Below are 15,846 nucleotides of genomic sequence, written 5' to 3'. Positions count from 1 at the left end.
ATTCAAATAACATAATAACACACGGAGGTCTTTTACAGCGCTTATTTGACAAAAGCGCTGTAAAAGGCGTAAAAGGCATTCAAATAACATAATAACACACGGAGGTCTTTTACAGCGCTTATTTGACAAAAGCGCTGTAAAAGGCGTAAAAGGCATTCAAATAACATAATAACACACGGAGGTCTTTTACAGCGCTTATTTGACAAAAGCGCTGTAAAAGGCGTAAAAGGCATTCAAATAACATAATAACACACGGAGGTCTTTTACAGCGCTTATTTGACAAAAGCGCTGTAAAAGGCGTAAAAGGCATTCAAATAACATAATAACACACGGAGGTCTTTTACAGCGCTTATTTGACAAAAGCGCTGTAAAAGGCGTAAAAGGCATTCAAATAACATAATAACACACGGAGGTCTTTTACAGCGCTTATTTGACAAAAGCGCTGTAAAAGGCGTAAAAGGCATTCAAATAACATAATAACACACGGAGGTCTTTTACAGCGCTTATTTGACAAAAGCGCTGTAAAAGGCGTAAAAGGCATTCAAATAACATAATAACACACGGAGGTCTTTTACAGCGCTTATTTGACAAAAGCGCTGTAAAAGGCGTAAAAGGCATTCAAATAACATAATAACACACGGAGGTCTTTTACAGCGCTTATTTGACAAAAGCGCTGTAAAAGGCGTAAAAGGCATTCAAATAACATAATAACACACGGAGGTCTTTTACAGCGCTTATTTGACAAAAGCGCTGTAAAAGGCGTAAAAGGCATTCAAATAACATAATAACACACGGAGGTCTTTTACAGCGCTTATTTGACAAAAGCGCTGTAAAAGGCGTAAAAGGCATTCAAATAACATAATAACACACGGAGGTCTTTTACAGCGCTTATTTGACAAAAGCGCTGTAAAAGGCGTAAAAGGCATTCAAATAACATAATAACACACGGAGGTCTTTTACAGCGCTTATTTGACAAAAGCGCTGTAAAAGGCGTAAAAGGCATTCAAATAACATAATAACACACGGAGGTCTTTTACAGCGCTTATTTGACAAAAGCGCTGTAAAAGGCGTAAAAGGCATTCAAATAACATAATAACACACGGAGGTCTTTTACAGCGCTTATTTGACAAAAGCGCTGTAAAAGGCGTAAAAGGCATTCAAATAACATAATAACACACGGAGGTCTTTTACAGCGCTTATTTGACAAAAGCGCTGTAAAAGGCGTAAAAGGCATTCAAATAACATAATAACACACGGAGGTCTTTTACAGCGCTTATTTGACAAAAGCGCTGTAAAAGGCGTAAAAGGCATTCAAATAACATAATAACACACGGAGGTCTTTTACAGCGCTTATTTGACAAAAGCGCTGTAAAAGGCGTAAAAGGCATTCAAATAACATAATAACACACGGAGGTCTTTTACAGCGCTTATTTGACAAAAGCGCTGTAAAAGGCGTAAAAGGCATTCAAATAACATAATAACACACGGAGGTCTTTTACAGCGCTTATTTGACAAAAGCGCTGTAAAAGGCGTAAAAGGCATTCAAATAACATAATAACACACGGAGGTCTTTTACAGCGCTTATTTGACAAAAGCGCTGTAAAAGGCGTAAAAGGCATTCAAATAACATAATAACACACGGAGGTCTTTTACAGCGCTTATTTGACAAAAGCGCTGTAAAAGGCGTAAAAGGCATTCAAATAACATAATAACACACGGAGGTCTTTTACAGCGCTTATTTGACAAAAGCGCTGTAAAAGGCGTAAAAGGCATTCAAATAACATAATAACACACGGAGGTCTTTTACAGCGCTTATTTGACAAAAGCGCTGTAAAAGGCGTAAAAGGCATTCAAATAACATAATAACACACGGAGGTCTTTTACAGCGCTTATTTGACAAAAGCGCTGTAAAAGGCGTAAAAGGCATTCAAATAACATAATAACACACGGAGGTCTTTTACAGCGCTTATTTGACAAAAGCGCTGTAAAAGGCGTAAAAGGCATTCAAATAACATAATAACACACGGAGGTCTTTTACAGCGCTTATTTGACAAAAGCGCTGTAAGGGGTGCATATTACAGCGCTTTTTCGAGAAAGCGCTGTAATATGTACGCCCATATATGAAATTATGGGTGGGCATATTACAGCGCTTTTGTGGGAAAGCGCTGTAATATGCACACCCATAACTCATATGACGGGGTGCATATTACAGCGCTTTTTGTGAAGAAGCGCTGTAAAATGTGCATAACAAGCGCGCGTTGTATTTACATGTTTTATAGCGCTTTTATAAAAGCGCTGTTGTATCATTTACAGCGCTCGTTTCCACAGCGCTTATTTTTTTGAAAAAGCGCTGTAAATGGCTTAAAAAAAGCGCTGTAAAAGCCGTTTTTTCGCGTAGTGCATATCACCAAAATGCATTTAGTACAAAACAAAATTGTTTGTTTTATATATATCATCAAACAAAGTCGTGCTTGAAATCAATATATGACTTTGCATTTAGACCACTTGATAACTGTTATTAGTAGTATACATCAAGAATAACAAATTAAAAACTATCGTGGGTTACTTGCTAGATCGACTAAAATAACCGTGAAAATTAGAAGTATATGTCAAGATAATTGTTAACAATAATTTATTCTGCAGAAACAATTGAAGAAAAAATCATAGTAGATGAATACCGTTATGATGACCTAAAAAATAAAGATAATGAAGACAATAGATAGCCTTGAATGATTGTATAATAGATTGACACATTATTATCAACTTGTGTAATAATGTTTCTTTGGAGCAACTTGCTTGGTGTTATTAATTTTAATGTTTCGTAGGCCCCGCGCGACGCCTCGTGCTTTTTAGTGACGAAAGAAGCAGATACATGTATCTTTTATAACTTGACAGTTCTGATTTAACATCTTAGTAATATTTAAATAAATAAATAAATATACATAAAGATTGTTAATTGGTCTATTTCATCGTCTGGACTTTCTTTTCGAAATTCAAAGTCAAGAGGAAGATACCGTTAGGAAGCTTTTGTCGAATCATTATATATACAACAATGACGAAAACCAAAAGGGAATTCTTTTGCCCGAATTAACTACACCCGTTGATATATAATTTGATTGTCATTCATTTTTAAATATTAAAATTTCGTGGTTCTTTGAAAGAAAACCACCTAATCTTGCATTCGTAGTCGATACACAAACATTATATATAATATATTTAGAGAAAATGTATTTGACATATACCAGTATATTTTATTTTTTAATTATTATCTTTTATTTATATATATAATTATAATAATTAAATATTATTTTTCAAAAGTGTCATAAAAAGATTTAATTTTTTCTAATATAAAATATTAATATAATGCTTATAAATAACTAAATGATATTTTTCTTTATGAAATGTTTTTAAAAAAAATATAGAATTAATAAATAACTTTTTAATTCATAAATATGATAATTATTTTAATGATTTATGGAATAAATATACTAAAACTCTTCAATTTTAAAATGAATCATATAATAGAATGAGTATGTGTTGTATAAGAAACACAAACAAAATTAAATTGTGTAAAAAAAATAATTATCATGAACTTGGTGTAACAATATATTTTACATAGAGGTTTAAATATATTTATCATGTGGATATTTATACAGAATTGTAGAACAGTATTATCTGTATTGCAATGTGATAATATGGTTGAACTTTTATGTGAGACTATTTTACCCTGATTGTCTTGTATCATGACATGAATTGTTTTCTCCTGAGTTAGATTCATTGTTTTCTAATATTGTGGCCCCTATCCTTGTCTTTAGTCTTACTAGTCTTATTGATCTTTAATATATTTGTCTTACAATGATTTTGTATATATTCTAATAAAAGTTTTAAAAAGACAAGAAATTAGAATTCTAACATATTTTCTTCATTTAATTATTTATTGGAACTAGAATCGTTTTCGAAATTTGAGGTGAGTCAAACTTAAAATTAATTTGGATATTTAAATCTGCTATCATTTTTTATAATATATGTATTTAACACTTTCACAAAAAGAGTTGTCATTTGCTATATCTTTCAAGACTTAATGTCTAAATTAGGAGGTTGGTCTGTTTTTTTTTTTGTTTTTTGTTGTTGTTGTTGTTGTTAATAAGCAAAAGACTTCATAGATTATAAGGAACCTCATTTTGTTTATTGGGGGATTTGGAACAGAAGGGAGGTGATTAAGACAACTAAAAAATCATTTAAAATCTTTTGTTTTTTTCTAAAATCAAACACAAAACCATTACAATTCTTCGATTCTCCTTTTTTGAACCAAATACATCTATATTTTTTTTCTCTCCCCTCTCTTCCCCTTTATTAAAATCCTCTCATCCCCTCCGTTAAACCAAACACACCCTAAAGGGTTGTGGGAGAAGTGGATACAATATTAGACAACTTAAAAATCATCTCATGGTCATAAATTTTGAGTTAAGTAAAATCTGATGTATTTTTCAATTTCTCTTTTTGGTGTTCTAATCTTTTGGGTTGTCTTCAAAGCGCTTAGACACTACTTTTGTAATGAGTTGAAGTACCCATTATACTCCCATTAATATATTAATCTTATAAAAACAACTATCAATTGATGCCTCAAATTAAAATCAATTAATCAAGGTTAATCAGGGCGGCTAGATATTTTGATTGGTTGTTTAACATAATCCCAATAAATAAAAGGAATGGTCTTGTAAGAGTTTGCTTATGGAATTTAGAGTTTGCATAAGAAATTGAGGTAAACGTAGGTGAATAAAGAGCTAGCCAAAGATAACATAATCGACTCTTTCTTAGTCACATCAAATCTTATTTGATAATTCTAAGTCAATACGATGCAACTATAGTGTTGACTAATAATTTGACGTTATGAAATTTATTTCGTGATGGTTTTGAAGTAAACAAAGTGTGAAACAATAAGACATATATGATCAACTATTTTTTTTAGAAATCACGACAAAGAAATAAGCAAAACTGTATGCGGGCAACAAAAGCGGTCGCAAAATATGAAAATATTAGACGAGCAACAACAACTCGTGATCTTAGATCAAAGTATGAGATACGTCACTTTTTAACTTTCATATACTTCATCTAAAATGAAATATTATATCGTGATTTTAATGTATGTCCATAAAAACCAATATGATGAAGGTTGTAAAATTACTAGGTATACACTCTAACAAAATAAATTTTAATGTTTAGATTATTTGAAATACGATAAATCTAAATTATTTTAATGACATATATATTAATTTTAATTGACAACTTTTTTGTAATTTGGGTGTGAAATAAATAAATAATTTATAAATATTATTTGATATTACAATAATCAAGTCTATTTCGTTGGAAAAAGTCTTTATTTTTATTTTTATATTGTTATCAACAAAATTGTTGGTAATATATTTTTATATGAAAATTTTCAAGTCCTTCCCAATTGAAACTCGTCCTTTTTAAAACTTCTATGATTAAGAAAGTGATTTGGCATCCTTCCAAATATTATTGGATTAAACGTAATATTGATAGAGTTACTTCTTATTGTCCTAGTCTTGCTACTTCTGGAGATAAATTTAAGGACAACGAAATAACTCCACTGCTTCTGTTGTGATTGGTAAATTACAAGTGTGTTGTATGTGAGCTTATGTCAATTATTGTTTGTATTTAAACAACCTAAAAGAATAGATGTCGCTTTCTATAGAGTGAATATGATTTTCAATACAAATTGGACAGTAAAGTCGTTTTGTTGCTCTATTAGAAATAAATAGTTTAATTGCATTGAGATGATTAAAATAATGAGATTTATTTTCTTGTATATTTTTAGATAAGATAATCAATGTGCTAATAAAATTACTAATTTGCGACTTCAAATTGTTAACACTTATTCGTGGGAACTTTTTCTTCTAATATTTTAAATGTTTTCGATAGAAACAAGACTCGTTTTCCTAAATGTGGATTTTGCTTGTATTTTGTAGATATTAATTGCACTTTTTTTTCTTTCATTGTGGTTTTATCCCACCGAGTTTTTCTAATACGGTTCTCAACGACTTCGTAATTTGTATCTTTAGGATTGCTTACTTGGATTTTGATATAGCTCCTAAGAATTTTATAAAAATAAATAATATTTTGTACATTAATAAATGATAGATGATTGACTTGGGATTTCAACGTAGTTGAGATATCAAGTAAATCATATGATATTTTTATTCTCTATTTTTGCTTTTAAAAAGGAATAATAGTCAATTTAATAGTCCCTAAACTAACACTCTCTCACCAATTTAGTACATAAACTATTAAAATTAACTAAAATGTCTCTAAACTATTTATCTATCCATTAAATTGGTCCATCTATTAATTGCATTCGTCAAGTGGTTGTTAGGAGTCCATAAACAATAAAAAATACTTCAAAATAATCCTTAAAATGTCATTAAAAATAACAATTTTAACTTTTTCCAAATTTAACTGATTATTATAAAATTATAGAAATTATATTTAGAGAAAAAAATTTCTTTTATAAAGTACAAATAATTATTAATAAAAGTCGGTCTGCTTGATAAAAATTTACTTATATTTTATAAAAAAAAACGAGTTTAATTTTTATTATCAATGTGAAAAATCTCAATAATAAATAATTATAAAGACTTATACAGTAGTATTCTCTAAGACTTGAAGTTTAAATGAGTAAAACCAAAACCCAACTCCATTTTTTTTATTAGAAAAAAAGAAAAACGATACACGAATAAATTGGCTAGAGATAGGGCGGAGGAGAACCCAATCCAACTCTAAATTTGTTTTACCGGTGGCAACATATCATAAAGAAATAACAATAAATAGGTATGGATGTGTATAAGTAAAAAGTGAGTGTTAAAAGCAATGCTCTTTATGTTGTGAAGTTAGACGTGTACTTTATTTAGTTTGGAGCTAACCCAACCCAACAGTTTTCCAATTAACTCCACAACTAAGATAATTTACTTTACAGAAACATTTTATGTTTTTCCATTTCTTAAATTATGTGTTTATTTTGTTTTAATGAAATATTTTTAAAATAAATTATTTTTATAGAGAAGATAAAATATTAGTTAATAAAATATATAGAATATTTGTGAAAATAATACAAATAATTTTTGACATTTTTATTCTTTTTAAATATAAAGGTAATTGTTTACTTTAAAAAAATGTCTTACCTACTTGTTAGTAAATTTTATTCAAATTTTTAAAAATAAAAATTAAAAAATATTTTTTTTCAGAGTAAACAATACTTAATTTTTTTTCTATGATTTGATAAAAATAACACTATTACCTCACTCCAAAATTCAATTAATATTTCTCTCTCTTTTATTTGACTTGAAAAAAGTAAATTACTCCATAAAGTTTAACGTCGGGCCAGTCACTGAGTCTGGATGGGCCTATTGCTTCTAAGCTTCATTTGTTCAATGGCCTAACAAAAACAATGGAGCATCATTATGGCGTGAGCAGGCATCACCAGTTGCATTCGTCATGCATGAACTTATATTTCTCAATTGTTTATTCCTAGATTCTCATAATGTCAATGAAAAAATATTTCATTTATTTTAATAGTAATATAAATTAATTAATATTTAATACAACAAATAGTTAAGTTATTTTGCATATATATCTCATTTTAATATATAAATTTTAGGGTAAGATATAATAAAGAATTTTAAATAAAAAGAGATATAAATGCAAAATAATAAATAGTTACATGACTTGAACTAATTTAGTTGTTACTACTTTAATTTCTTTCAAAAATTGTTAATATTTAATAATTTATAGAACTCCAATTTTATCTCCAATACGAATATTGTAGTGGGACGCATTGGTTATTAATAATGTTAAAATATGACAATAAAAATACAGTACTTATTCATCATCAACTCTGTAAAATACTAGTATGAATAACAAAACGTAAACGTAATTTTTATACTATTTATTTATCAATTTCCAAAAACTATAAATAATACTACGGACATATTTTTAAATAATGAGCTTGTTTGTTACAATCTTTCAAAAAATGTAACTTTTTAAAAAACGATCACTTCTAATTTTATTTTTATCCATTTGCGATAATTTTTTTTTAGAAAGCTGAGATTTAAAAAAGTACATAAACTATAATTAAATTATGAAGTTAACTTGAGAGTAGTTTATCCTAAAATAGTTATTTCAATTTCTAAAAATTACTATAAATAATATTATGAAAATTTTAAAGGATTAATTATAATTAGTATGTTTAATATTTAAATATTAATAAAAATATAATGAGTAATGAGTTTTTAAAAATAATCATTTTGTAATTTTTATCCGATTATTACAATTTTAAAAAATATTAAGAATTAAAAAAATCTAACAAATATTTAAATTATGAAATTTATTTGTGTAGCTTACCTCAAAAATTATTTTCTATAGATATTTACATTTTTAAAATAGCGATTTTTAATTTTATTATGATAAACAAATATAAAATAACATCTCATTTTTTTTAAAATCTCTAAAACGTAATTTATAAATGATTGAAAGTAATAAAGTAATTGAACTCAAGTAGTTATTGATTTCAGCTAAGTACGAATCGTTCTGAGAAACGTAGTTCAAATTCTATCCGAAATCATTATTGATCAGGTTTTATTTACCCAATAAATTATTGAATATGAAAATCAATTTTTTATAATTCATAAAAAATTATAATTCATAATAAAAGATCCAATATTGGAAATTAAAGGATAAAGTGATATTTTTGCATTATATACGTGTTGGTTAAGACATATTTCAGATATCAATTTGGTTTTTAACTCAATTTTTTAATATAATTAATGAAATCGAATTCAAATTGTCATTTACGACCCGGGAAGTGGTCAAGCTAGTTTATTTCCATGCATAAATATCCATAATTATACGTACACATTTAAATTTCCAACCCAACCAATCATAATTAATTAATCTCAGTTAGTAAAGTTTGGACCTTGAGAATTAATTAAGATTTGAAGTACTAGTAGTAGTGAACAAATGGAGGGAGAGAGGAAGAATAATGTAGAGGTGCATTACAGAGGAATTCGTAGGAGACCGTGGGGTAAATTTGCAGCAGAAATTCGTGATCCAACACGAAAAGGGTCACGAATATGGCTTGGAACATTTGACACAGCAGAAAAAGCTGGACGTGCATATGATGCTGCTGCTTTTCATTTTCGTGGTAACAGAGCCATTCTCAATTTCCCAAATGATTTTGCCCATTCTACTACTAAAATTGCCTCAAATTCATTACCTTCTTCTTCTTCTTCCATTTCACATCAACAACAACAAGATGATAATGATGATACTTTTGATGATTTGGCTTGCTTGGACAACAAGTTTTTGGAAGAACTCCTACAGGTGCAAGATGAGGCTGCAGGTAGTTCTAGAAGTACGAATAGCAAGAATTAGCTATAGCTAGCTACTTATTACATGAGGGTATAGCTTTATGAGTATGAAACATATGTGGTTTCTCGCTTCCAATATCACTAATAATTTTGATTTTTTGAGTTTTCATGGTACAAGAGTCAATTATTATATATCTATTTAAATATTTTTTTAAACTATTTCTTATTATTTATATAATTATAATAGTTAAATATTATTTACTAAAAGAATTGGTAACATAAAATTTAATTTTTTTGCATTTTATTATTCATAATAGTAAATTTGAATATTTTATGGATAAAATATAAAAATTAATATAATACTTGTAAATAATGGAAGGTTTTTTTTTTTCTTCTTATCAATGGTATTTTTTAAACTAGTAAATAAATTAATAAATAATTTTTTCGTTCAATAAATAATCGATAATTTATTAGGTAAATATATCAAAAACTTTAAAATCTCTCGTAATAGTATCTAAGAAAAGTGTAAAGCATTCATGCGGGAGTGTGGTCAACATCTTCTACCTACGTCCATTACGGCTTATTTTCTTGGTAAACATTACCGTTGTTATATATACCACTAGATTAGTACTAGTATTATGATTATGATGGATCAATATGAACTTTCTTTTTTGACTCAATGGATGGATCAATATTAACTAGTCAGCTTATAAAATAATATATATGAGCTAGTACTGAATTTGACCATGTCCCGTCGTGGTTCTTCTTCTACCAATCTCTAGCATGCACCTGCCATTTTGTACTTTCATAAAAGTAGTATTTTTTTTTCTATAAATTATTGGTGTGCCCAACTTAAAAATTTAACTTCTTCTACTAGATTTAAACTCCGTAAATATAAGTAGCGCCGATTTAATTATAAAAGATCATTATAGGTCACATATGATGCAAAAACATCCATGAATCTTCCTAGCTTATATATATATATATATATATATATATATACACACACATGAGGCATATGTAGCTGGCAAAATCTGATCTGCCTCTAAAACCTCGCCGCATCCATTCAAACAAGGAATCCGGTTTCTTTCCATAATTAGCATGTATCTCCCTGGATCATGCTTGAGTACTTCATCGTAGACCCCCCCACCCGCCAATCATTTTTTGATGCATTTTAATTCCAATCCCTCCCTATATAGTAACAAATCAGCCACAATTAATAGTAACAAATCAGCCTCAATCACATAATTACATTTTTATATATATATATATGATAACAAAAAAACACACAAATATATTATACTTTAATTAGATAAATATTGAAATATACATTTGTTTTTTTAAGTGTAACTCAACTAATAAATATTAAAATTGTTAAATTTTTATTATATATCAAATTCAAAATCAAAATCTTAAATTTATATGTAAATTTATGATGATATTTATTTATTTCGTTTATAAAAAAAATCACACGCTATATTTCAAGATCGCATTTTAAAGTATTAAATATAAAATTTTATTTTAAAATTTGTATATCAAACTTTTAAAAAATTTAAAAATTACTTTTTCGAAAATTCTTATCAAAGATATTAGGGATAAATGTTAGGAAGATCAGATACTATTTTTGAAAAAATATACATCCTAATCATTCTGTTGACCGGAAGAAAGCAGATACATGAATCACTTTTGGACTGATGCATTGCATGGAGCAGTCTTAAGGACAAGTGGCGCGCGGTTTTTTATTTTTATTTTCTTTAATCTAATTTAATATAACCATTGGCTTCTATAATCCAAGGAAATTCTATGAAACCATGGAACAGTTTAAATTTTTGTATTGAAGTTATTGAATTTAAGCATGACGTATATATACATATATCAAACTACAATAAATTAATGACAATTCTACTGTAATATAAAGAAAAAGTGTATGAGTATTATGAATATTTTAATTAATAATTTTCAGCATTAATATAATATTTATTAAAGTTGATAAAATTAAAATTTTAATATATTTATTTATTTAATTTTGATTTTGATAATTAAATTATTTTTATAATTGCAATTAAAATTTTAATTTTAATTAAAATCATAAAAAAATTATTTTAAAATAGATTCAAAAGATAAAAGTTAAAAATTTAGTGACTTTAAATTTAAAATATAATCAAACTCTTTCATATATAATATATTATTCAACTATTGATAATATAATTTGATATTATAAAATATGTTAATTTTCAAATGCACCATATGAGTTGCCTCAAAATTAACATAGTCCAAACTTAAATTTACTATTTTTATATATACTAGGTCTCACACTCGTGCGACACACATATAAATTATTGTTTTATTTGTATTTTTTTTTAACAAAAATTATATTTGAGTTTTGACAATTTTGAATAACTATACAATATATTATTTTTATGATGTTACATAATGTAGAAAAAATTAGCAGAAAATATGACAAATAAGACAAACATATAACAATCTTTTGGTATAACATGTCCATTTAATCTATTTTAGACACATTTTTCAAGAATACCAAGCTCCCAATCCCAATATATGTTGTCTACAAATTGGATTATCAAACATGTACTTTGAATAAAACATTGTTAAAAAAATGCTTTGGATATAAGACAAATTAATATTAGACATCATTAAATAGATATTAGAAATACAAAGATTTTAAAATAAAATTAATGGCATAGCTTTGTAAACTATATAAATGGCAAAATGTAAAGGATAGGTTTAGAAACTATTTTGATGAGATAAGTGTTGAAGAAAAATAGAGAATTGGTGAGTTATGAAAGAAAAGAAATGAAGATTATTCCATAAAAGCTTTTCAATGTGTGCGGCTTACTTGTGACTGATTATAATATAAATTAGCCGTGCAGTTCAAATTTTAAACTAAATTATAATTAATAAGATTTAAAATAACTCAATTGTAAATTGAAATGTTTAGATTTGTGTGAATGTTAAAATTCTATATATTATTAATGTTCAACATAATGCACAAGAATTATTTTTCATTTTTATACAATTTTAGGCGAATAATTAAAATGAATGAATTGTTTAAGGAAACACCTTAAAGTACAGAATGAAGCTAAACTAAAGAGTAGTTCAAATGAATAAAGGCTTAATTGGTTGCTTCAAATATTCCAAAAGGAGGTTTTAATTAATTTTATATAAAGGCTTGATTATCAACACCCTCAAGAGAAATGGAGTTGATCAAAAGTTGTTCTAAATATTCAGGTCCCAAATCTTCCAACACCAACACATTTTGAGCACTATTCATCAAAACCCCACTCTTTGAATCCCTTTTACTCTTTTTACTACAAGTCTTAGATCTTTTTCTCATGACATGCATTCGTTTAAGTTCCAACAATGGTGAACAACCACGGTTCAATAATAATGTCTTAAAATTCATGTTTTGAAGTGATTCCTTCACAACATGCTCGGAGAAATTAAGGATAGCTCTATATCCTCTTGTTAAGAAAGCTGCTTGATCATAGGCTAAAGCGGCGGCTTCGGCCGTGTCAAATGTTCCGATCCACACACGAACGCCGTTTCGTGTTGTGTCCCTTATCTCCGCCGCAAATTTTCCCCATGGCCTTGTCCTCACTCCTCTATAGAGCCTCTTCTCTCGTTTGCATGATGGTGGTTGTGGATTTAGGGTTTTTGATGGTGGTTGTGAATATTTTTCTTCTACGTGGTCATTGTATGTAGTATTATTGGATTTGAGTTCTTGTAAATGATCCATTTCACCAACACAAGAGGATGAAAAATTGAAGTAATTAATGTTGTTGAGCAAAAACAATTCTTGCCATGAAATATCAAATGAATTTGAAGAAGAAGAAGAATAAGAATCCATTCTATAAGATAAAAAAATAAAATCTCTTGATATATGTTTGTGTGTGTTTTCGCTTATTGCATCGAAGATATATATGATTTGAATGCTTTCCCTTGTAAATATATATAGGTGCACTTAAGAGAGAAGGGATTTGAGAAAGAATACATAACCAATTGGGTAATTAAATAACATTGTTCAAAATTGGGATGGAATTAATTAGAGAAAAAAGTTTGGTTTGGAGAAGAGGGTGGCTTCGAATTATTAATTACAATCACACTATTTTATATTCTCTAATTTTCTCTTATCACCAATACATGCATGTATTGTTTCTCTCTCTCTTTCTTTTTCTTTTACTTTTGTTAATTAATCAAAATAATTGATTGGACTTATTCCTGTTTGTGAGTATAAAAACTTAAAAAGTACATAATTTTGCGCACGTGAGTCAAATCATGAATTTTCGAAGACTACTAATTGTTCCGTAGCGGCCCAAATTTTCAGAACACCGGCCCATAAGGACGATTTTTTTGACAATTTTTTTAATAATTTTATTAATCGTATTTTATTTTAGTTTTTATTTTATTATTATAATTAACACGTAATTAACGTATAATATGAATAATGCATAGTAAAAAGTCACCAAAATGTTGAATTGAAAACGCACCAACCAAAAACAATCTTACAGATTAACCAACAACTCCCCAAATAGTAGTTTTGTTAAAATTTAAAATAGTTTAAATATAATTGCATTGAATTTGTGCCAGATCAACGACACAATTTTTTATTTTATTTTTTAAGAGTACTATAGAGTCATAAAAAATATAAGAAAATGTTTATCCCACTTAGGAACAAAAAGACCCAAATCTAGAAATACAATTAGATTTTAGAAGACAAAAATAGCCCAATTTTTTATTAAAAAAATTCAAATTTTTGAGATGTTTTACTGTTCTTTTTTTATGTTATTTAAAAATATTTTATGTTATTTACAATTTAAATAAAAAATGATTACTTTTTTGTTGTTAGTATTTTTTATTATTATAAACTTAAATTTAAAAATTAGAACATAATCTTCAATATATTTAGAAAAACTGAGTTTAAATCACCACAATGATTGTTCAGGACAAATGCAGTGGGTATAAAGTAGGTTGGGGATCGTTCATGCTAAAGGAAAAGCTAAAATAACAATAAAAATAAAACAAACCCATGTGAACAATAAATATAAAAGCTAAAATATTAAAAACATAACAAGAAGAATATTTTGACTACCAATATTTTCTTGGACGTGCATCCTTAAGTAAATGCTTGATACTGTTAAGTTAGAAATTTTGTTTTGAATTTTAAATTTTTAAATGTCATATAATTGTGTGTACGTGAGTTAATGGTGTAGATTTATTGTTTTATCTACGAATAAAAAAATATATTTCGTTTGATAGATATGCAAATGTAGTTAAGATTTTCATGATGTGATTGAGGGGTTATGTATGAACTAGTATGGGCTCCAGTCTCTGCTGATTTATTCCTAATTTATTTTGCGCCTGTGTTAATATTATACATATAGTATATTAAATATTAATATGTTGTTTGGTTTGTTGGCATAAACTTTGAAAAAAAAAAGATTTATTGGCGTAAAATCCTCGGAGCACAATCGGTTGGAAGAGATAGGTGCTATTCTAAAAAATCTGTATTGAATGCAATTAGTTGGCGATTGTTTTTTATTTATTTACATAGAGTAATTTGTTTTATTTTGAGAGTGTTTTGTTTTATTTTAATTTTGATAAATAGAGTGATTTGTGTGTTTTTTTTAATTTAATTTCGAATCTTGGATCTGGATCCACCCATGTGAATGAGTAATAAAGACTGTTTCAAAAGAAGAGATAAGGGTGGTTAAATCTTATTGAATACCATCCAATTTTGAAAATTTGAATGTTATATCAAATTTTGAATGTTAAAAGAAAAATATATTTTATAAATTGTAAATTAAATATGATCAAATTTTATTTGACGGTTAAAACAATTTTGATAATCTTAATTTAATATCACAACAATTATTTATAGTCTTTAAGTACATTGATTGAATGCTAAAGATTCTTTTTTTATTAATAAAAAGTCTTTTATAATTAAGTATGAAACGAAATTTGGTCGAAATTTGTTTCTCTACACTCTAATTAATTAGGAAATACTTACACACCTTTTGCTTTTTTGTTAGAATTAAAATTTGAACTCATAATCATAATTATAATAAAATTGAAATTTAACACATCGATCTTTCTATATATGTAAAATAATTAATTTTTAAAACTATATTATTATAATTAAAATAATAATCATTAGACACTAATAAAATAAAATAGATTAAACTTTACTTCCATCCTATTATATTGAATTTTTTCTATCAAAATTGAGAAGAGTTCGAAAGAGTACACGAGGGTGTGAATTTTATTATCATGCATATATTTTAAATTTTTAGAAATCCTAATCCAATACACATTAAATATTTATCTTCCAAATTTGATTTAAAGAAAATCATATCTTCCAAAATCTATATATTCAATCCAAATCCTAATTGATCGTAATAAAAAAAAAATCTATATTTAAATTTAGTTACAATTTAAACTAATT

At 27.2% G+C, this 15,846-nt stretch overlaps 2 protein-coding genes across 2 annotated transcripts; one reads left to right on the top strand and one right to left on the bottom strand.

Annotated features, from left to right (window-relative positions):
- Window positions 1-8,931: 8,931 nt before the first annotated feature.
- LOC101488393 (ethylene-responsive transcription factor ERF095-like) lies at window positions 8,932-10,186 on the top strand. The gene has a single exon (XM_027332277.2). It carries the CDS (start codon window positions 9,034-9,036, stop codon window positions 9,445-9,447), a length of 414 nt encoding a protein of 137 aa, XP_027188078.1. The 5' UTR covers window positions 8,932-9,033; the 3' UTR covers window positions 9,448-10,186.
- A 2,167-nt stretch (window positions 10,187-12,353) lies between these two features.
- Window positions 12,354-13,468, bottom strand: LOC101515639 (ethylene-response factor C3-like). Its single transcript, XM_004493812.4, has one exon. It carries the CDS (start codon window positions 13,249-13,251, stop codon window positions 12,562-12,564), a length of 690 nt encoding a protein of 229 aa, XP_004493869.3. The 5' UTR covers window positions 13,252-13,468; the 3' UTR covers window positions 12,354-12,561.
- Between the last annotated feature and the right edge of the window lie 2,378 nt (window positions 13,469-15,846).

Source organism: Cicer arietinum, chromosome 3, assembly GCF_000331145.2.
Source record: "Cicer arietinum cultivar CDC Frontier isolate Library 1 chromosome 3, Cicar.CDCFrontier_v2.0, whole genome shotgun sequence".
Lineage (NCBI taxonomy): Eukaryota > Viridiplantae > Streptophyta > Magnoliopsida > Fabales > Fabaceae > Cicer > Cicer arietinum.
The sequence above is the reverse complement of the archived record's forward strand: the minus strand, read 5'-3'. Positions and strand labels throughout refer to the sequence as shown.

Bases quoted from the DNA above. Each gene is read 5' to 3' on its own strand.
- LOC101488393 (XM_027332277.2), top strand. From the start codon at position 9,034: ATGGAGGGAGAGAGGAAGAATAATGTAGAGGTGCATTACAGAGGAATT.
- LOC101515639 (XM_004493812.4), bottom strand. From the start codon at position 13,251: ATGGATTCTTATTCTTCTTCTTCTTCAAATTCATTTGATATTTCATGG.